The sequence below is a fragment of the Poecilia reticulata genome, chromosome 11, assembly GCF_904066995.2.
Source record: "Poecilia reticulata chromosome 11, P_reticulata-male-v2, whole genome shotgun sequence".
NCBI classification, from domain to species: domain Eukaryota; kingdom Metazoa; phylum Chordata; class Actinopteri; order Cyprinodontiformes; family Poeciliidae; genus Poecilia; species Poecilia reticulata.
In genome coordinates this window covers 22,304,937-22,326,830 of record NC_088840.1, presented here as the reverse complement: position 1 = coordinate 22,326,830, position 21,894 = coordinate 22,304,937, and the positions used below count along the sequence as shown (strand labels likewise).

The 21,894-nt window shown below is 38.1% G+C and overlaps 4 protein-coding genes across 18 annotated transcripts in view; 2 read left to right on the top strand and 2 right to left on the bottom strand.

The window, feature by feature from the left end:
• The first annotated feature begins 430 nt into the window (after positions 1-430).
• glmp (glycosylated lysosomal membrane protein) lies at positions 431-4,356 on the top strand. Its single transcript, XM_008422298.3, has 7 exons — positions 431-627; positions 1,017-1,175; positions 1,617-1,715; positions 1,794-1,958; positions 2,424-2,642; positions 2,866-3,134; positions 3,212-4,356. The coding sequence occupies exons 1-7, from the start codon at positions 517-519 to the stop codon at positions 3,378-3,380; spliced, it is 1,191 nt and encodes a 396-aa protein (XP_008420520.1). The 5' UTR covers positions 431-516; the 3' UTR covers positions 3,381-4,356.
• Positions 4,357-4,941: 585 nt separating this feature from the next.
• On the bottom strand, positions 4,942-11,751 carry jtb (jumping translocation breakpoint). 2 transcript variants are annotated; one of them, XM_008422299.2, is made up of 6 exons: positions 11,527-11,751; positions 9,828-10,105; positions 9,688-9,728; positions 8,012-8,097; positions 7,473-7,552; positions 4,942-6,741 (listed from the first exon to the last, which is right to left on the bottom strand). In XM_008422299.2, exons 2-6 carry the CDS (start codon positions 9,914-9,916, stop codon positions 6,585-6,587), a joined length of 453 nt encoding a protein of 150 aa, XP_008420521.1. In that variant the 5' UTR covers positions 9,917-10,105; positions 11,527-11,751; the 3' UTR covers positions 4,942-6,584. The 2 variants fall into 2 exon arrangements, with proteins under 2 accessions (XP_008420521.1, XP_008420522.1); XM_008422300.3 differs by having other exon boundaries at positions 8,012-8,094; positions 11,527-11,718.
• Positions 11,752-12,700: 949 nt separating this feature from the next.
• LOC145553700 (uncharacterized) lies at positions 12,701-20,421 on the bottom strand. The gene is made up of 4 exons (XM_081612558.1): positions 20,333-20,421; positions 15,575-15,767; positions 15,382-15,495; positions 12,701-12,926 (listed from the first exon to the last, which is right to left on the bottom strand). The coding sequence occupies exons 2-4, from the start codon at positions 15,674-15,676 to the stop codon at positions 12,804-12,806; spliced, it is 339 nt and encodes a 112-aa protein (XP_081468684.1). The 5' UTR covers positions 15,677-15,767; positions 20,333-20,421; the 3' UTR covers positions 12,701-12,803.
• The window catches only part of LOC103472577 (regulating synaptic membrane exocytosis protein 2-like), a 45,499-nt gene continuing 43,974 nt past the window's right edge, over positions 20,370-21,894 (top strand). For 13 of the 14 annotated variants that reach the window (XM_081612452.1, XM_081612446.1, XM_081612450.1 and 10 more), the window contains exon 1: positions 20,370-20,518. In XM_081612452.1, coding sequence (XP_081468578.1) covers positions 20,370-20,518 — 149 coding nt within the window. The remainder of the gene's footprint in view (positions 20,519-21,894) is intronic. The other variant, XM_081612455.1, reaches the window with a different exon arrangement.

The following is a 21,894-nucleotide window of genomic DNA, read 5'->3' as shown; positions in this document are numbered from 1 at the left end:
TGTCTATGTAAAATCTTAAATAAAAATTCTTTGATCTTGTTAGTAATTATATATTTATGAGGCAATTAAAAGATTGCACTCCACAACTTTTTGCTCAGATAATCCCATCTATGTTTGCTTATGGGAGCGGAGAAAGTTTGAAAGTGAGTTCTGATAAAACAGTTTGTAAATTTCTTATTCATTATATTAGTTCCTTCAATTGAAATTGAATCATGAAGGTTTAAATCGTTCGGATGTTTGGTTTGTGCTAAACAGAGCAAACTATGAGGAACAGATTTAATCACCATTTCAAATTCTTTTTGAGATATCTCTATGTTATTGTTGTTCATAAAATGCTCATAAGTATACCACTCACCATTGCTGTCGAGTAACTGATTTGAACGTTTGTAATATTTTTTGCTGAGATTCTATTTCCTGCAGTAGGTGACGTAGTGACGTATGTGGGCGGGGCTTCTAGCAGTCAGCTGACGTAGAGGAGGTGGTCATGTGACTCACCGCACAACGGTCACAACAAAGATGGCGGCTGCAGAGGCAGGAGGGACCGGCCGAATTTTCTTGATTTTAGTCGTTTTTCTTTTTAGTTCGTGTGAAAGTTTGTTCAGCGGAGGAGATTCTTACAAAAGAGAGGTAATGAAATAATCAACAGCCGAAAATGTTTTAAATTAATCGCATTAAAGGGCTGAATTACAGCAGCGACAAACGGGAAGTGAAAGTATTTATTAAACAGAAAATAGACTGAAATCCTTCACTCTTTTTTAATGGGATTCTTTAAAACTTATTGATAATTGTTTAGTTTTCTGTAATACATTTTTAGATGCTATGTGTGTGGGAAAAGCAGAATAAAACCCTGTATACTGATTTAAATTGATTAAAAACAACACTTAAAGTGACCTGAGAGACGAGATAATTGCATTGACTTTAACAATCTTATCATAATGTTCTCTGTAAACTGATAATGACATCATCACTGTCTCTATTTGATCACTGCTGATTTGTTTTCTTCTTCTGTGCTTCAGCTGACTCTGAAGTTGTACCCGAACTCGACGCCCTCTGGCGGTGAGCTCCTTCACGTGAGCGCTGTGGGCGGAAACGACACGTTGCACTTTCTCTTCTGCAGCCAGGGGGCGCCAACACTGCTGCTCGTTCACACCAACTCTTCTTCATCTACTGTCAAGGTTTGGGCAAGATTAATCGGCACTGAAACGCTTAAGAAAGAACAATTATTATACATTAATTAGCTCATTTAGCTTGTTTAATCGGGTGGCCACTGTATTAAATATCTGATTTTTATACAAGTATTTAGTTTATTTTTATCACTACACAAAGCTTAGTAAAGTTAGCATGTTTTTCATCTTTTGAGATAAGTCTATCAAATCCTCATCAAAACGTTAACTGGCATTAAAGTGGGGAAGAAGCTTTAATGTTTTAATTATCTATTTTTAAATTAAGAGCATGGAAAGCATCTTTACAAATATTTAATATTGCAAATGTTAAAAGAATATGAAGTGTGTCTTGTCTTAAATCAAGAGCAAAATAATGTCAGGCCACAATAAGTCATATCTTACATTTATTTATTATTTTAACCTGTCGGGTATCTACATGTGTCTGTTTTTCAGGTGAAGTGGCCTGAGTTTTTGGCTCGTAATACCAGCGGCAGCCTGACGGTGGAGCCGCAGAGCAGCATCCTGTACAGTACCGCCATTGTCTTCAGCCGGGTCAGAACCAATCTTTACCCTTGTAGAACAAACCTGGCAGTGTGTTTACTGCAAAAACAATTTTGTTTCTTCTCTCAGCTGTTGGAGTACAATGATGAAAATGACACGGCTGAGGCGAAATCCAACTTCTTCCCCGCCTACGAGCTGAAGGACTTCATCTGGACTCCGATGAACCTGTCAGAATCCACCGCGACGGTGTGCGGATCTCCCACACGGTCCGGCAACGGGTCGCTCTGCCTGCAGGTAGGACACTGGCACGACCCAGGACAGTCACTCCAATCAGCAACAATAATAATATTATTATTATCATCATTGGATTAATTCTCTAGATGGTTAAGGAAAGAGCTTTTACGACTTTGTAACAAAGTCATAAAAATTTATAAATGTCATAATTATACCATAATTATGTGACGTGAAATCGACTTAGGATGATTCCATATTTTTTACTAAGATTTATCATAATTATATGGTGGTGCACAAATAATGTTGAACTATTGCTAATGTAATAATATTTATGACATAATTCTGGTATATTAAAATATAATCTCATTTTCATGTATTTGTTTATCGTCCCTCTTGCCTTTCCTATAATGTTATTAAAGTATATCAGTGTCATGACTCAAAGTCGAGTGATATTCATAAGATGGAGGCAGTATTTTTATTATAGATTTTCATATTGCCTTAAATTTCCTACCTTTTGTTTTCCAGTTGTCTGTGTTTGGCTCAGAGGGGCGTGTCGACCTCTGGCCCCGCCTCCTCCATTCTGCTAACTCCTCCCAGTTGGAGGTGTGGCTTAACGGCCTGCCGCCCCGCTCCAATATGTCCAGGTTCGTGTTGGAGCTGCAGGCGGTGGGCGGGGCTTATCCACTGAGCAGAGTGAACGTTCACCAGTTCATCGACGACGAGTACACACCTTCGATATTCCAGGTGACAAAACTATTTATTTTAAAGTACTTTGTTTTTTGGGGGCTTTTTTTTTTTTTTAGCATTTTTTCTATTTGAAAAAAGTGAATAAGTAAATTTTTCGTGAATTATTTGGAGTCGCATTCCACAAAAAAGTCCATGAATACAGAACCGTGACTAGACGGGGTTCCGGTGTAAACCGACCGGTTCTGCTGCTCTTTAACCGGCTGTAGTTCCTCTCCTTCAGATGTCTCAGTGGGTGTCTTCACCGAACAACGGCTCAGACGTCCTGGGTTTCGCCCAGTGGAAGCCAGTGGCGTACCGGACGTCCCACGCGACCCTGGAGGACGCAACGCCGTGCCGTAACTCCGACCCACAGCAGCAAAACGGGAACTCGACGTCAGCTTCATCGGCTCTGATTAAAGCTTTTTACTCCGACCCAGCAGCCATGGGGTTGAACGTTAGCTTCGGCATAGCTGGAGAGCCTTACTACAACAGCACCATGTTCCTCAGCTGGTTAGTTCGTCTATTTGTTATTTATTTAGTGTTTCTGATCCGTCTGTCGTTAAATCGATGCAATCCGTCTCCCTCAGGACGATGCTGGTGGGCGTCGGCTCCCCTCCGGTGGACTCCTTCTCCCCAATGGTGATCGGCATCTTAACGGCTGGTCTGGGGATTCCCATCCTCCTCCTGCTGGGGGGCGGAGTTTACATCTTAATCGCGAAGAAGCGGGAATCCTCAGGCTACGAGCCAATCAACTGACAGCATAGTCCGGGCCAATGAGATGTTGAGACTCTTTTTAAGTTTCGGATGACATCACTGATGATTCAGCCAATCGAGAAGCAGTTAGGTTAACATTTCAGCGATAGCTCACGTTAGTTTCAGTCAGTAGACTAAATTAGCAGCAAGCAGAAAATTGTTTTAATTAGAAACACTGAGCATGAGCGAGATTTAAAAGCATTTATTGTATATAAATGAAATCTAATTTCATTCTTTTTATAAAAATGTATAGATATTTCATATAATGTTGAGATTTTAAGGCTTTTACTTTGTATCTCAGGTTTGAAAGTAGCTTTCTACTTTAAGCTACTACAACATATTTATTTTATTACATATTTTTTTCTTTGGTTTTTATAAACCTGGAGGAAACGTTGCTTACACAGCAAAAACACAAAAATATAAAATATTTTTAGTGTAGTTTCTAGTGCAAAAATATGACTACATTTGAAGTAAGACTAAACTTACAAGTAACTTTAGCAAGACGTAGGAGTTTGTTTTAATTGAATAATTATTTAATATGGATAAAAAACTACGAGTTGCAAGGAATTTTTGACTTAAAACAAGTTTCTGTATCTCATTAAAAAGTTACTTGTAAGTTAGTTTTGTCTTATTTCAAGTGGTACGAAGATATTTGTACCAGAAATACTTGATAACATTTTGTTACCGTTGCATCTCAGTTCAGATAAATGTACCTAAATTATTGTTGGTTTGAGCCTGAACATCACATGTTCTGACCTAAACTGCATTAACCAATCAGGACTCACCATGAAATCACCAAGAATTTATTTAGGACATCAACACAAACCTCATTGTGAGCTTTAATGCTTTTTTTTTTTTTAATTAATCTTTGTATTTTAAAGATTTAATGTTAAATTCAAGATTTTGTTTATTTGATGTGGAGCCGCTTAGCAGCTTGGTGTCCAAAAAGCTTTTCTACAATAAAAAGTGCAATGTGTTATTTCGGTGATTTGAAGTGTTATTAACCGTATATTGGAATCAGTCTTGAGTTTTGATCAATTGTTTTTTGATTTTTAGATTTGGTAATATGCATTATTTATGCAAAGCTTGGGAAGGTTTGGATTTTGCTTTTGAGATTTTCCAGGTCTGGATAATACTAGAAAAAGAAAAGTGAGCAAGGAAAATGTTTGATTTTCCAAATAATGTTGCTGTTAATTAAAGGAATTACATTTTAATAATCCTTAACAGATGTAGTAGTTTTCGCTGTGATTTGCCACATAAATCCATAATGTTTAACAATTCTGCCCAACTGTGTGTTAGTTTTTGCGTTTCAACTAAATGTGCACTCGTACCTATTTCCATCTATGTGGAACTTACTTTCACATTAAACTTGAGCTGTTCTTAAAATTAGTCTAAAATGCCAAACAAAGCAATTAAGCTGCGTTTTAAAGGATTTTTAACAAAATAAAGGGATCAAATTTCACAGACTTCTTTAGAGAATCTAAATTCCCAAATCCTCATTAAGTTGGTCCAAGACTTCTAGATGTTGGAAAAAAAGTTTATCAAATTCCACAAAATACTGAGATTGACCGTATTTGTAACATATTTATTGAAATAATAAAACAGACTTTTTGAACTAAATCAAATCAGGTAACTCACACCGTTTCCTCTTCAGTTTATTTTGTCAGAAACTTCACAGAAACAAAAAAAGTCCAACATAAACCTATTATTTACAATAAAAACATCAGAATGAGGCTGAAACACTTCCATAAAGGAACATAAAATTAAAACTGTTTTAATTTTAAAATTTGTCTGTATTGACAGTGAAGCAGCAACCAATCAGAACTCAGCCAGAGGAAAGGTGAACCAATCAGGTGAAGAATGGGCGGATATGACCGATGACGTCACGTTCTGACCAATTTCAAACTTTTAAATCTTTCCAGCGCATCCGGGATGTCAAGATGAGACATTTTCAGACTCCACAGTAGATTTGAAACTATAAAAACACTAAAAAGTTCGGAGCCAGTTCGGGTAAGATTACTATACTGTGAGCTGACAAAATAAATACAAACAGGAAGGAAACAATGGTTCGCATGGCAGAATACAAACTTCTTTTTTTAAGTAATCTCGTTTCTCTTTGGAATGTAAGTAATCGATTAATAAGTTACTCTAAAGTTTATTGATAAGCGGACGATCTCTTCATAAACTGTTTCTCTTGCATCAAGAGAAACCAGTCTTTCTAAAGCAAAGGGCTAACTTTTGCACCATATACCGAATTTAAAAGAAACAATGCATTGTAACATTTTGAGTCAGCTGTATTAAAGTCATAACTTCAGGAGCTTGTCGAGTGTTTAAATTTCTAAATAGAACCGCAAAAACTGCAATTTACATCCCACAATTGATTCCGTCTGGACCGTTTTTCTTTCCCGTTGAGATACAGCCGCCATTTTTATTTTTATTTTTCAGATTAACATCTTCGCTTAAGGATGGCGGCCGAAACCACAACACTGAAAAAAGGTTTAAACAGACGTCATTAATCGATTGGAATTAATTTTAATCTAATGAACCATTTAATTGACTATTTGTTTATTTATCCAGAGCTCAAAAATACTTTGGTCAAATTTCTGCACAGGAACCGGAATACAGCCTCATCAACCAAAACACGGATGTAAAAAGTTTTTAATGGAAAACTGAAACAGAACTGCATATTTAAATATCACATTGGAATCTTTTTCAGACTTTTATTTAATATTTCTGCAGGAAAATGTTTAATCTTGAAAGAAAAAGATCTTTGTTCCACACTTCAGAAACCGCTGCTGACAACTGTCACTTCCAGAGTCCATATAAGGAAGTTCCTGTCTGACATCAGCCGATGCAGGAAGAGAGGTTTCAGCTTCTGTTCCCGAGGTTTGTCAGTTTCACTTGTTCTGATCCAGATCAAACTTCTCCTTCCCTGATTTCTCTATAAACTCTGTTCACTAAAATATAATCTACAGTTTGCATCATGAGTCCGGACATCTCATTGTCCCGGTTTTAGTGTTTTTTTTTGTTTGTTTTTTTTCTGCTTTTTTAGCAGAGAAACAGTCGCTGGTGAAGAGGAAAAACTTCTCATTCGGGGAGCTGAGCTCAGCCAGCTCCATGGAGGATGTCCACCAGGTCCGGTCCCAGCCTGGATCCATTTTAAAAATACTGCCACGGGATTTAAAAACCCAACAAGACCCTCTCCTCCTAGATGGACTCGATCTGTCGGCGGACCTTCTCGGAGGCGAGGCGATCCAGCCAGCGCTGGCGGATGACCACCAGGACGGCGAAGACGACCGTCAGAGCCAACATGGCCGCCTCAAACTTCCAGAAGAGATGCTCCTCCATCAGGGCGGAGCGGCAGCTGGGAGGAAGAGGAGGAGAACGGTTAGTGTCTGTTTACACTAGAAGAATATTTGATCTGGATCCGCTTCAGATCTGATACGGAGAAATATTCCCAGGGCTTGATCTTAAATTTACACAAATTTATGGCAGATATTTAAATAGAAGGAAGGAATTAACACAGAGAATGGAAGAAGAGCACAAGGGAGGGACAGAGGGAGGAAAGAACAAGGAATTAAGGAAGGAAACAAGGGAGGACACAAGGAAATAATGAAAGGAAAGAAAGAAAGAAAGAAAGAAAGAAAGAAAGAAAGAAAGAAAGAAAGAAAGAAAGAAAGAAAGAAAGAAAGAAAGAAAAAACAAGGAAACACAAGAGGTAGTAAGGGCAAAAAAAAAACGGGGTTAAAAGAAGGAAGGATGAAAGACAGGAAGCAGAAAAGCAGAGAGGATGGAGGAAAGTTCACAAAGATGAGGGAAGAAGAAAACAAGGAAGGAGTGGAGATGGGACACAAGGAAGGAAATAAGGAAAGAAGCAAGAGTACGAGGAAAGAATGTGGAAGGAAGAAATACAGATAAGGAAGGAAGGACATTTTTTAAATATTTTTTTTTCATTCCTGTCCTGACTTGAGAGATAAAGAAGTTCACATCGACTGGAGTGAGGAGAGTTTTAATCTCCTAACAGAAAAATCCCTGAATGTGTTTCTGTCTGACCTCAGAGGAAACTTCAGACTCATTAACCCTTCAGGTTCTGACCTCTTGTACTCCTGTCTGCTGGTCTTGGTGCAGTTCACCCGCTCCACGTATCCCGTCTGTCTGCACACCGTCTGCGTCTTCTGAAACACACACACACACACACACACACAAGTTTGAAGACGTCATCAGCCAATCGAGATCCGGCTCTTCACCGTCTCAGAACGGCTTCCTGACTGAACCTCAGATATAAAACTGATTCTTCAAGTACTGAAGCTAAACTAAAACTCAGATGGAATGAGATTCCCTCTGTGAGCTAAATGACTGAAAATACATCAATTATATTATTACATCACAAACTGATTAATGTAAAACAGAAAAGATATAATTACTCCCACTGCTCCTAAAATTACACTTAAAGATCTAAATCATTATTTTAAAGACTCATAAAATTTAAAGACACTTATGAATAAGCAATCGCTCATTATAGTAACTTCTTCTTACAGTAAGACATTTTTTCTTGATAAATGATAAACGATACGATAAATGCCCACCCCAGTAATGTGTAGATTAATAGACCACAACAAGCTGAGTTAACGTACAGCGATGAAGTCGCTGCAGCGGTTGCATTCCTCCAACACTACAAAGTTCTCCAGCAGCCAGCAGGGGGCAACAACAGGCTTCACTGCTGATGCAGAAGAACAAAAGGTCAGGAAAAAAACAAAACAACAAACGTGAAAAATATGCTGAAGGTTTGGTCTCAGCTTTCAGATCAGTGCTGCTGTTTCCCAAAAAGATCTATACAGATACTAAAATGATAAATAATAGAGTAGGAATGTCAAATTAACAGTGTTTCGAGGTGAATTAGAGGTAACTTTGAGTGCTTTAGAATGAGTTAAAGGGGTTAGAGAGAAGAAAAAAAGATATTATTTGTTCAGATTCAAGGTTTTATATTGTGTACAAGTCATTTACAATTCCAGGATTAAAAATGGTGGCAGAGGTCAAACTTATGGATTCCTGCACAAATTGGAATCGTAGGAAATTGGAGTAATTTTGTGGAAAGTGCTACAAAAAAGTGAATTTAAATGCTAAAAAACTAAAAATGAGGTTAAGAATGCAGTGAAATTATACATTAAGAAGAAATGGAAGATGAGACGATGCTAGATTTGATCACAGTATCCAAAAAAAAAAAAAAAGTTGGGAAATTTAGAAAACGTATTACAATAAAGAAAGAAGATGATATTATATGTAGGATGAGATTTGGTCATGCAGCATTCTTTAAAATAATCAGGCAGGTTGCTGAACAAATGGAAACAATACAACATATTTACTACAGTAAATATCCACACAAGAGAGAGATTTAAATTAAAATATAAGAAGTTTTAGGTAAAAGAATTGCTTCAAATATCATCCCGGTATGTAGTTTTTAGTTTCTTAAAAGGAACGGGTATTTTGGAAAAAGTATAGTTTTATTACCATATTTTCCCCACTATAAGACGAACCGGATTATAAGGCACACCTTCAATAAATGGCCTATTTTAAAACTTTTTTCATATATAAGGCACATAGAATAGACGCTACGGTTGCCACCCGTCCCGTATTGAACCTATATGGGACAAAGGTCCCCGAGGACTTTATATAGTAGTCTGCCTCAGTCGATGTTTCACTCACGGTGTTGGTGTTGCAAAATTCTGCCCAACTGCTTTCTGGGTAACACCGAAAGCAGACACGCTGCCGCCGCAGTCTCTGTCTCTCTTCCCCCGGCTTTAAATGTATAGGGGCTGGTCCCTTAGCAACCCTAGTCGAAGCACTCCGGATGAATATCTAAAGCCACTTTGTTGACATAAAGAATGACTCCGGTCAGTGAGGAGAGCCCTCCGTGTCTCGGCCGGGGCGTGGCCGGACAATGGTGACCCGTCTCCGTCCGCGCACGGCATGTTGGTGGAGAACGTGGTGCTAGATGACCTGCAGACGACCTGATTATCAGGTCGGTATTCATGTCTATGAATAGGTGAGTCAAACTTTATTAACAAACCAGTGTTCTGACAACTATCCCAGCATGCACCGCGCGGGGAAAATGAAGTTGGCGGCTGCTTACCGTAGTTGCTAGACCTGTTGTGGTTCAATATTGGTCCATATAAAAGGCGCACCGGATTATAAGGCGCACTGTCAGCTTTTGAGGAAATTGAAGGTTTTTAGGTGCCTTATAGTGCGGAAAATACGGTAGTACAGATGCCAGGTCACATAAAAAATAAAAGAAGGATGTTTGAAGCAGTACCTGTCGTCTTCTCCTCGCTCAGCAGCGCCGCTCCAAACACTCTGGAATGAAAAAGCATCAAAACGGACTTTTAGCCCCAGAGACGCTGCTCTATTGAAACACTCTGAGGCTCCGCTGGAGGCCTGCGGGTCCAAACCCACCTAAGCGAGACGAGACCCCAGAACAGAGCGTGGAGCAGGAGGACCCGAGGCCGACAGCAGGCGACTGGGATCCGGCAGTCGCTCTCCATCAGCCTGCCTCTCCAGCTGGAAGGTGACAGCGCCGCCACCCTGTCTGCTGCTGCTGGTCACTCACCAGTAAGCCGCTGGAGCTGGAGCTGGTGCTGGTGCAGGCTAACGCTTGGATTGGTTTGCTGCCTGGTTTGTTTACATGGTGCTCAAATTTAACTGGGTGAGTTAAGGCAAAAGGCTGCAGAGACCTGGAAGAGAAAACATCATTAATCAGTCTGGATTTTCTCCCTGTTATGATCCAATTTAGAACAAAAACCATTAAAATCTATCATTTACATTAAGAAATTAGTTTTTTTAGTCTTTTTTGAAACTATTGTAAGATTCCCGTTTGGCCTCACGTTGATTTTTGATTGTTTTATATTTGCCAACATCTCTAGCTAGTTATATTTATTAGAACTGCAACTAATGATTATATTAGCAATTATTTTCATCTATCCACTTTTTAAACGATATTAGAAATACATTAAAATATGCAAATAAACAAATAATTAAATAAGAAAATACAAATTTTATTGCCAAAAATGCATAGCATTCCTTTAGTTTACGCTTGATCATTTGTAGATCAATTGATTAATCAACAAATTAGATTGGACTCCATCGTCGTAGACTACAAACAGTTTCCTTGTGAACTTTGGTGCTACTTTGTTTGTTTGCTTGCACAGCATAAGCAACATTATTGCTTAGTTTGACATTTTAGACTCAGCAGTGAAATGGCTCTTTTAACCGTTGTACCACGAGTTTATTTAGTCAGAAACTCAACACAACTCAAAGTGTGATGTGACAAATCACAGATAAACTATGGAAATTTAATATAAATCAAAGACAAGTAATTTAATGAGCGTATTACACCGAGAGGAAAAGAGTGGAGGAAAACGATTTTTTATATTCATGCAGTTGTTGAAAATTGTGAACACAAATACATTTCTTTGTTATATAAAAAGACAATAAAAAGGGTGTCTTTAAGATTTTTATGCCAAGTTTAAATAGTCTCTCTCTAGTAAAGAAAAAAAAAACAGTTGCTCAACAACTCAAAGCTAAATGATCAACTTCTAATAAACATACCAGACCAAGTCGTGTCATAAAGATCAACAAATGCAGTAAAAATAAGTTAAAAAGCGACACAAAGTTCAAATAAATCTGCCACTTGAGAAAATTACTAAACAGTAAGTAATTGTGTAATTTTGGAAGCACAACACAAAGAAAAAAAACAATTCGGGACTTTCCTCACGGTTGTGTTTCACAGCAAAGACAGACAAAACTCCGAACTAGTAATATTGTTTGTTTTTTAATCATTATTAATGATTCTTCTCCTTATTTCCCACCTCTTGTAAACATCTGGACACAAATGTTTAACCAGATTGGGATTATGTGACCGACAGATGGTTTATAATCAGCTGACTGTAAACACAGATGATCAATAACGACTCAAACGTCCAACCGGCTAATAAAATAACAATTTATCAATCTGAGCTGTGGTTATTTACAAATTTTAGAAATAACTCGGATGCTAGGATGAGGCAGCAGTGATTTACAGTCGTCCTACTCTGAGTGTTTACCTAAAGAAGAGAAGCTAACGTTAGCAGCTGTTAGCTCAGCTCTGAGCACTCACCGTGATCCGCTGAAACAGCCGCCATTTTTAGATCCTACACGGCAGCTGAGAGGAAGAGCAACTGCTTTACAACGACGGTTGAAACACAGTGGCCGATAAAAAAAAAGACCTGAGAGCAGACAGAGACACTACTGAAATCCACTGGCTGTTACCGGATTGTCTGACGGGCGGCCTCTGCTCACGACGACACCATAAAGCCGAGAAACGTTCCGGTAAGGAGACTTCAAAATAAAAGCATCTCCACAGCGTTAAGCGGATGCAAAAGAAGGCAGGTTTTTGTTATTTTTTTGTGTATTTATTTAACATTGCTTACAAAATAAAAAATAGTATGAAAAAAATAACAAAGGTACACAGTCCACTATGATCTAAATTACAGCAGCAGCATCTGAGCCTAAAATTGTTAATCACTTAAAAATAATAGTGTATATGAAATGTAACCTTGACTGAAACACTTTCAGCAGGAACAGTTAAATTAATAGCATTAACTCATTGCAGTCAAAAGATGCTGTATTTATATTATTGCATTTAAATTAAACAACTTCTTAATTTACTTCACAAAATGCGTCACAATCTTTGACAAACGTTACTTTCAATGTAAGGTGTAGGATTTCATCTTACCTTTACAAAACCTTTCATATATACTAGCAGCAAATGTTTAACGACACAAAATCAGAACAGATCACGATAGTACATGTGGTTTGAAGGTTTTCTCAAGAGTAGTTTAAGCTGTTTACAAGGTTTTTCTGTTTGGAAACTCACAGACGTCATGATTCGCCTTTGTGAAAACTTCCTATAAATGGATCCAGTCCCCGTCCAGTATCCAAAGATCTTTTATTGTTATTATTAGGGATTGTAAATTATTTGGTGCGAATTATTTTTACACTCACTCAATGCCAGGAGGGAGTCCTGAGGAATAATGTAACGTTGACTGTACCATTAACATTTATTGTGAAGGGGAGACAAAATCACTTCCGTTAGTTTCCTCAGCTGAGTTGGAAACGTAAATGTTGGCAGAAGTCAGTCAGATGATCCACACCGCCGCCTAGAGGCCATGACTGAAAATTACATTAGCCTTTATAACGTCAAAATCAGAATCATGACTAAATGTTTTGCACCAATTCAGATAATTTTTTAATATTAATACACGAAATAAATCTAATAACCGCTGAAAAAGAACAGACAACATTTATATTTTATTTTTTAAATATAGTGTTTACATGAGTGTAAAGAAAAACCAGCAAAAGCAAATCCTTCAGTTTGTAGTTTTTTGTTGTTTTTCAGATGCTGTGAAGGAAGAAATGTGAACACCTGGAACCTTGAGGGCAGCGACACACCTGGCCAGGTGGAGTCTTCTGTCTCCTCCACCAGTTGCGGCCCCAGCAGAACTTCTCCAGGTTACACTGAAGAAAAGAGGCACCGACAAAGTCAAACAGGTTTGGTTTTAGTTTAGTTTCACACTCTGGGGTCCCACACTTTTCACTTTGGGTAATCTCTGGGTTTGATGAACTTTTAGCTAAATTTCAAAGAAGAAAAGTGCAGATTCTGTTACTCATAATCATAAAGTAAAAAATTGCTAAAAAATAGATTACATCATTACGAAATATCAAACATTGGTGGCAGAAACACACATGAACAAATCCCAGTTTTCCACAACCTAAAACATTTGAAACTAATACTTACAGTAGGTAATATAACATAATACAATACAGTTCAGAGCACTTCTAGTATCAATATCTATGATTTATTACATTTTCACTGCAAAAACACAAAATCTTACAAACTATTTTTGGTCTATATTCTAGTGCAAATATCTTAATGCACTTGAAATAAGACAAAACTAACTCATAACTAACTTTTCATTACAATATGGGAGTTTGTTTTAAGTAAATAATTCCTTAATATTGATTTTAAAAAGTTCTAGTTCCACTGGAATATTTTTTCACTTATAACAAGACATTTTCCTTATAAGTAAAATAGTCTGTTAAAGGATTGAATACTTTTTCATCAATATTAGGGAATTATATTGTAAGTTAGTTTTGTCTTATTTCAAGTGTATTAAGATATTTGCACCAAAAACTTTTGTGGTTTTGTTCAGTTGACCTTTAATTGACACAACAGGTTCAGTAGGAAATTACATTAGAACAATGAAGTTTATGTAGAAAGCAGAAGTAACAATGAAATTGTGTCTGTCTGTCATTTTTTGTTTTTTCTTTCCTGTTTGAGAGTTGTCATGGCAACAGTCGTCCTTTACCTTTTCCATTCAATAATAGATTTGTTTTTTGTTTTTTTTATCAATTCATGCAGTTTATTGCTAATCTAAGCTAAAACATCCATCCTTCATCCAAACCTGCTTGTTCTTGCACTGTATCAGGTATTTATCTCCAGTGGTCATTATATTTAATTCCTTTTCCATATGTTTTGGTGTGGGAACAATCATCTCATCAAAAAAAGGAGATGACTGAAGATTTCTTTGGCTCTAGTGGCCTTTATTTGACAGTTAATTGACAGGAAAGTGGGTAATGAGAGAAGGGTGAAGACATGCAGCAAAGGTTGCCAAGGCTGGGAATTGAGCCTATGACAGCTGCGTTGAGGACTAAGGCCTCCATATGTGGGTTGTGCTTAACCCCTGCACCACCACAGCACACCCCGTGATTGAAGATTTCAGGAGGAACAGAGTTAGCTCAAACCCTCATGGGAGGAGAAGTGGAGGAATATAAACACCTTTGTGTTCATTTGGACCTCAGACTGGACTGGAAACCAACAGTGAAGCGCCTATAAGGGAGCAGACTGGACCTCTGGAGGAAGCTAAGATCCTTCAAGGTTAGCAGCAAGATGCTGCAGATCTTCTATAAACTTGTTGAAAGCGTCATCTCTTCTGCCGTCATCTGCTGGGGCAGCAGATCAGAACTAGAGACCTTAAGAGGCTCAACAGCCTGATAAAGAAGGCTGGTTCTGTTCTGGTTCTGTTCTGAGGAATCTCTGGAGATGACGATACAAAGAAGGATTGTTCATGTTAGAGATTTTTTGGTATTATCATTTTGTTATTACTTTAGTTCATATTCAGTCTAATGTTCAATTTAAAGTGTTCTCTTCCTTCTGTGTGTATAAACTGACCCGGAGGCCCCATCTGCCTGTTTGTCTTCATGTGAAACAGTTAACTGTGTGTTTCCCAGACCTTAAATTACGTTTCCACAGGTGCCTTCTTATCAACTGGAATACTCCCTACCTTAGAAACTGCCTGTGTGCAGTAATAATTTGTCTCTGCTGTCTTCTTTAGCTATCCTCCCTGTTTTTGCTTGATAATAAAAGACAAGCTGTAACCAAAGGTCTTCAGACGCTCAGTGAAGGAGGAGCAGCTTGCTGAGTCTTCTCCTTTTGCAAAAGTTTGGTCATAAAATTTATATACGTTGTCTGTGGTTCTTTTATTGAAGGTTCGAGAAAAATACCTATCAGTTCATAAAATCAAGAACATTATGGACAACTCTGACCATCCTCTTCCTGGGACTGTCTTGGGAAAACAACGTCTTCAGTCAGAGGCTCACCAGTAACCCACTGGAGATCCTTCCTGCCGACATCCATCCCCATCTACAGTAACTCTTTGATGAATTTGAATTAAAATGAGTTATAACAGCACTTTTCAATTTGAATTTGAATATTATCACCTTCCTAAAATAATGGCCTAAGTCAATTTTGACAAAAGTGAAATTCTTTTGCCAAAATCACGTTCAGTAAAAATGACTTTGGCCATTATTTTAGGAAGTTGATGATATTTCTATCTGTAGGCATGAACCCTGATGTTGGGGCTGATTTTGTGTCTCTGTTGACGCTGCATTGTGTCAGAGTGGAGATATTTACCACTATCGTGACTCTGCGTCGCTTCAGGCGTCGACAGATTCCAGGAAGTCGCATGAAGCCGTTTTTCCTCAGAGGCGTGACGGCGTTCGACTCCCAGTTTGCAGAAACTTTCTCCTAAAAGCAACCAGAGAGACGAATTACCCTCCAAAATAGTTGCTTGTCTGGTTGTTTTTGCTTTAGCCGCCTGTCCTACCTGCAGCGATGCTGTGGCCGGAGTGAAGAGCGGCAGGCTGCAGTCGGCCCTCTGCAGAGGGCAGATCAGCAGCAGGAACACAGCGCAGGCATTCGGCTTCATCTGTCGATCATCTACCGATCAAACCAAAGAATCAATAAATCCTCTGGGCGTCCAGATCCTCCCGCTGCTTCTCCGTCCAAAAGCAAACCGGCTGAATGATAAATATGACAGAAGGGAAAACAGAATAATCCTCTTAGTCTGGTTTACGAGTCATGTGACCACATGATGACATCACTGAGCCCAAAAACTACTGACAGATCATCGACACCCACAGCAAACATGCAGCAGAAGGAGCTCAGGTCAAAGGTCGCGCCTGGCCTGCGTTCCTCTGGAAACACAGTCGCAGCTGTGCATTAGGTGGCGGCAGCATCATGCTGAGGGGATGCTGACGAGACGAACAGGGGAGAAAAATACGGGAAAATCCTGGAAGGAAACCTGCTGGAGATTAGAGCAGCAACTAGCGATTATTTTAGTAATCAACTACTCTGATGATTAATCGATTAATCAATTAATCGGATAAGAAAAGTGGCACATTCTGCAGATCATTTAAGCCTTTTTATACGATGCTGCAAATACATAAAAAGATACAAATGAAATGAAAAAAATGAAATAACACCCATTCCTTTAGTGTACAGTTGATTATTTATTGATTCATTTTTATATCACCGATTAATAATTGGCAAGAGATGCTTAATGGGAGATTTTGTTTTTTACAGAATTTAAACCGGGTGAAGTTAAAAACTAAGTCACTGGAGGAGCTCTGGGTAAAACATATTTACAAACAAAAAAGTTCTTTTTTTTAATCTTAAATGCAAATCTACACATTTCTGTACAGTTTTGGCTTAATTAATATGTTGTTCTTTAAGTAAATTACATTTTTTAAATCTCTGAACTCCAGTTAATGATTAATCAATTTTTAAATTTGTTGACAATTACAATGATCAATTAATCACGATTAACCGTTTCACCGTTTATTACAATATATGAGAAAATTTGATGAAAAATCTTAGCTTCTTTGAAATGAAAACAGCTTTAAGCTCTCAGCTCTGTTTTTAACATGTTGTCCTTGATTAAATATGAGAGCATAGTTGTTATCTCAATATTAAATAACAACTTTAATGTTAACAAAGATTAAAATTTAGAGAGTTTTATTGAGCCTTAGTGTAATTTCATTACATTTCTAGTTCAACAGACCTAATTTACTGGAGCCTCCAAAGTTTTTTTCTCACCTTATTAGAATCAATTTTAATTAATCGATGCTTTAATAAAAAGATGGAATAATAGGAAATTAAACCGAACATAAAGGAATCCAAGCACTAGCTTAATATGCATATTGCCGCTGTTAATAATCAATATTACCAGTTTTATTGTTGTTTTTAGTGGTGTTGTTATTGGCTTTATCCAGCAGAGGGCGCTATTATCTATGTAATTTTAGTGGGGAAGTAGTTTTATTTGTGAAATAGATTTTTTTATTAATTACTTAAAATTTTAGGGGTGTTAAATGTTGATTATTATGAACTAGATCAGTGTTTCTCAACCTTTTTTGGGCCAGCGTCCCCCCAGCCTTTATCCAGGTCCCTCACCGCCCCCCACCTAAGAATTTGTAGGCTACTTTGCGCTGACCATTATTTTATCATTATTACTATCACTATTGTAGATGTTTTGATTTTTATGCTTGTTTCTGTATGTATCATCACAAATAATACATATAATATAATATAAAAATAATACAGGCGTCTACGAAAAATGCAATGAACATTCAAGTTAAAATCGGTAGGCAGCAGCCAATCAGAGTGGAAAAAATATTCTTATTTTGTGCTGTTTTCAAGTTGTTAAATATTCCACAAAATGACCAGATAAAAGATGTTTAACATGCCAGTTTAAACTTTGAACTATTTGCAGAACGACTGAGCTCTGCAACATTAAAACATGGATAGAACTGTAACTACATTAATCATAGCTCTTCTTCTCTTCAGTGTTTGTCAGATTCTGGTGGTGCATCTCTGTGCTGCCTTCAGGGGAATGGGACATCAGAGCATCATCCATAAAACTTCACCCACATGGCATTTATTGTGCAAACCAGAGCTTTCAGTGGAAAAACTAAAGTTCCTTTTAATGCCATATATGAGACAGAAACATGGATTATATCTTTATATAGATCTGTCTATTGATTTATAGATTAATAGTTTTACTGGACAGAAATTACAAAGAACATATCTGGTTCTTAATCAAATCCTAATGAGTCAAATTGAAAGTGTCATGGAATCTCAGCCTCATGACATTAACACTGACATGAAAAATAATATTGAAGAAATAATAAATCTAATTAAAAACATAAATAAGTGATAAGTTATTTACTGTTATGGTCTGTAGCATATTTATTATAAGTAGATGTGGTCTCAACAAACCCATGACATTTCAACAATATTATTTTACCTTTTATCTGGAAGTAGTGTCTGTTTATTCTTGCCATACAGTCCTCTGTATTAATTATTGCTCAAAAGGTCTTGCCATACCAGTTTATTCCTCTGTATTTACTTTAGTTTCTTAGTTTATTCTTGCATTTTGTTCTTCATTCATTTCTATTTAGTTTCATTTGATTAGTTTTATCCTCTCTTGGTTTATTGCTTTGTCCACTTTAGTTTCTTTCCTGTTGCTAGATTTATTTTATCATTTATTGACCATCAGTAATCTTCACTCATCACCTGCTGCGCCGCCTAATCGTCATGTGTTTCACATCATGTGTTGACTTTTCACTGTTCAGCGTCGGATTCTCTGTTTTTATGCCATAATTCACATCTAGTTCGTCGCTCCGTTTTATGCCCCGCTTCTCCTGTTTCAGAGTTTTGCGCAATGTGCGCCTCTTCTTCTTTTTTTCTTTTTTTTTTTACCCCCTAAGGTGCAGGGCGGTCGGGAAGCATATCGATGGGGGAAAAGGCAGACTGACATAAACCTTTTAAAACAACGGAAACAATTTCTGCATTCTGATTATTGAAATTTAAAAGTGCTGTGTTGTTCTATCACCCCCGTTTCATACCGGACCACTTACAGCACCGAGTTAACGCTATAAAATGAACGCTCTCTATCTTGGTATCACCCATGGAGGGATTTCTTTATTTCTTTATTTTAATGGGTTCATTTTTCAGAGGGATACACAGTGAGGGTGTCGTGCTACGAGTAGCAGGAGAACGGAGCTGCGCCAAGAAGCTAACAGAAGCTAACAAACACTGAATAGAAGAAGAACTGCCATTGATACAGCTGCAGCCAAGCATGTTTTAATGTTACACAATACAGTTTTACCAAGTTGCTCAAAGTCTAAACTGGTATTGTTGTACATTTAAGGTGTAAAGTTTACCTTCGACCAAACGCCCCCCAAAGGAATCCCAGCGCCCCCCTTTTGTAAAAATGTCCGCCAGCGCCCCCTGCCGTCCTCTGAACGCCCCCTGGGGGGCGGTACCACCCACGTTGAGAACCGCTAAACTAGATTCAAAATATTATATTTTAATACATTATATTATGTTATAATATTTTATGCACTGTTTTTTGGGGAAATATTGCTTCAATTCAATGTTGGCAGTTTGACAGTAGCGTTATGGAGGATTTATAATATTATTATTATTATTATTATTATTATTATTATTATTATTATTATTATTATTATTACTGTTATTATTAATATTAATAAACTACACAGAGGTGTAGTTTTCTTTATAATAACTCCCAAATTTTACCGTATTACAGACATATCACAATTGTCTTACGTTTTCGGGGATTATATTATATTATATTATATTATATTATATTATATTATATTATATTATATTATATTATATTATATTATATTATATTATATTATATTATATTATATTATATTATCAGGAACTAAATATTTTTGTCCGTTTTTCCCCCTTATTTTTAACGTTACAAATATAGTGTTTTATTTATTTATTTATTTTAGGTTGCCTGATATAAATATCACCGCAGCTATTCTTATCACCTCTTTGTGGATCCAGAAATAGTGAGAACAGCTCCCAGGCCGAGTGCGCTGGACTCCTTTATAGCTAATTGATTGATTGACTGCTGTGAGAGCTCGGTTGTATTTCTATCTTTGGCTGCAGGTCTATGTTTAGCCTGTGGACAGCGGCCTCCACCACCGCCCACCCGCCCGACGACCAGCTGATCTTTGTTGCACGTAAGCGCCGTCTTGTCGTGGCCCCGCCCCGCTTCCTATGGAGGATTTATTTATTTTCTCCTCCGTCTCCTCCTCCTCCTCCTCCTCTTCCTCTCCCGCCGCTGCGTCCATTATTACCGAGAAGAAACGGAGAATGAACAGCGAGAAAACGCGACCACTGCAGGCCGAGCGGACCGCCTCGGAGGACTGAAGGATGAGCGCCGACTGCGGGACGCAGAGCCGACCGGAGCCGCCGCCACTGAGCACCGGAGGAGGCAACATGAGCTCGGACTAAGCAGGCGAGAGGACTCCGCTGCGTCCGTCGGTAAGGGATGGATGGATGGATGGATAAACAGGTGGTCTGATGGCGGATGATGATGATGATGATGGCACAGCGCCGCACGGAAGCGCACCTGGAAGAACTAAAATGAGCGCTCTGCGGCTTTGCAGGCTGCATCATCAACATCATCATCGTCATCATGATTTATTGACGGTATTGACGGCTCTCGGCCGCGCTGAAACACCCCGACGCCGACTGGACTGACCCCGTCCCTCCTTGTCTTGCAGCGGCTCTCGGTCGGGATGTCTGGAGCGGCCGGACCTGCACCGCCCACCGGGGCCGGACCGGAGCTGCCGGACCTGAGCCATCTGACCGAGGAGGAGCGGAGGATCATCCTCTCCGTGATGGAGCGACAGAAGAAAGAGGAGGAGAAGGAGCAGAGCATGCTGAAGTGAGTGGGTTTTTTTTTTTTTTGTATTTTAAATTAATCGGCAGTTATCAATATTTCCCTGGTACCATCTGCTGCAGAAGACACGATGTTCAAAAATAAAAGGCTGCCATGTGCAGTAAAGATGAAGGTTATACCTCAGATATTTACTCACTTTCTCAATAAATAAACGGTAAAGAGCAAGGAATCAATCACTGCAAATAAAGGCTAATAATGAGAAATAAAAGAAAGTTTATGGTAATCAAAATGGTAATTAAATGAAATCCAGAGGAACCCTGACCTGAAAACGTTTTGATAGATAGATAGATAGATAGATAGATAGATAGATAGATAGATAGATAGATAGATAGATAGATAGATAGATAGATAGATAGATAGATAGATAGATTAGGAACACATGCACTTCCAGGTTTTGTACATTAAGGCCTACTTAATGTACAAACTAAAAACAAATATTTCTGCCACATTGTTTAGAAAACTAACATCGTACATATGGTATTGGTTTCAAAAGAGTTTTCATCCTCTTGAATTCACACCTGAGCGTTGTTTTAAACATGCCAGACCCATAGGGGGCAGTGTAGTGCTAAGCTAAAGCCTGTCACCCAATCAGAATTCTTAAAAAAACAGCATGACTTCCTGTAAGGACTAAACATGGTGCCCAGAGGTTTGTTTGTGTGGACAACGTTTTTTAAATCTCCACTTTGATCTGAGTTTTTATAAATAATTGTTTTCAGTGATATTATACTGAGTGGATAACAGGCTGAAACATACAAATGTCTTAGTTTCCCCAGATATTACTACGTGTGGACTAGGCCTATGTCTGTGAAAAAAAAAATCAGCAAGAATCTTTATCAGTTCCAAAAGTTTCCTTAAGCTCAGAATCATCTCTAAAATATTTTAATTACAGCAAAAAAGGGGGAGAAAATGTGACAGTTGCTATGTTAGGTCTCTAAGTGGTGATGCAATGGAGGAAAGCATGAAATATAAACCAACAATTGTAGTGAATATTCCTAAAATCTGCTGTTACACCTAGAGGTTGTGGCCCAGCGTGATGGTCATCTAAAAAGTCCAACATCTCAGTGATATCTGCTCATTGTTTAGCCCTGAAAACTACAGAGATGCTCTGACGCTACCGATCGGATTGCTCTTTGCCAGCCACATGGAGAGGACATCATAACCAAGTGTGTTATTTAATTTCCCTTTAGGATCAATAAGGTATTTGTAAATTGAATTAATAAAACTTTTGACCCCCAAAAACTTAGAGCCCTGGGTTACTGCTCCAGTTTAACCTTGCTGAAGTCCAGTCCAGCATGTAGAGCAACCGTTCTACAAACTCTTTAAACAAACTCTGTTTTAAAGTATCTGAAATTAGTGTTGAA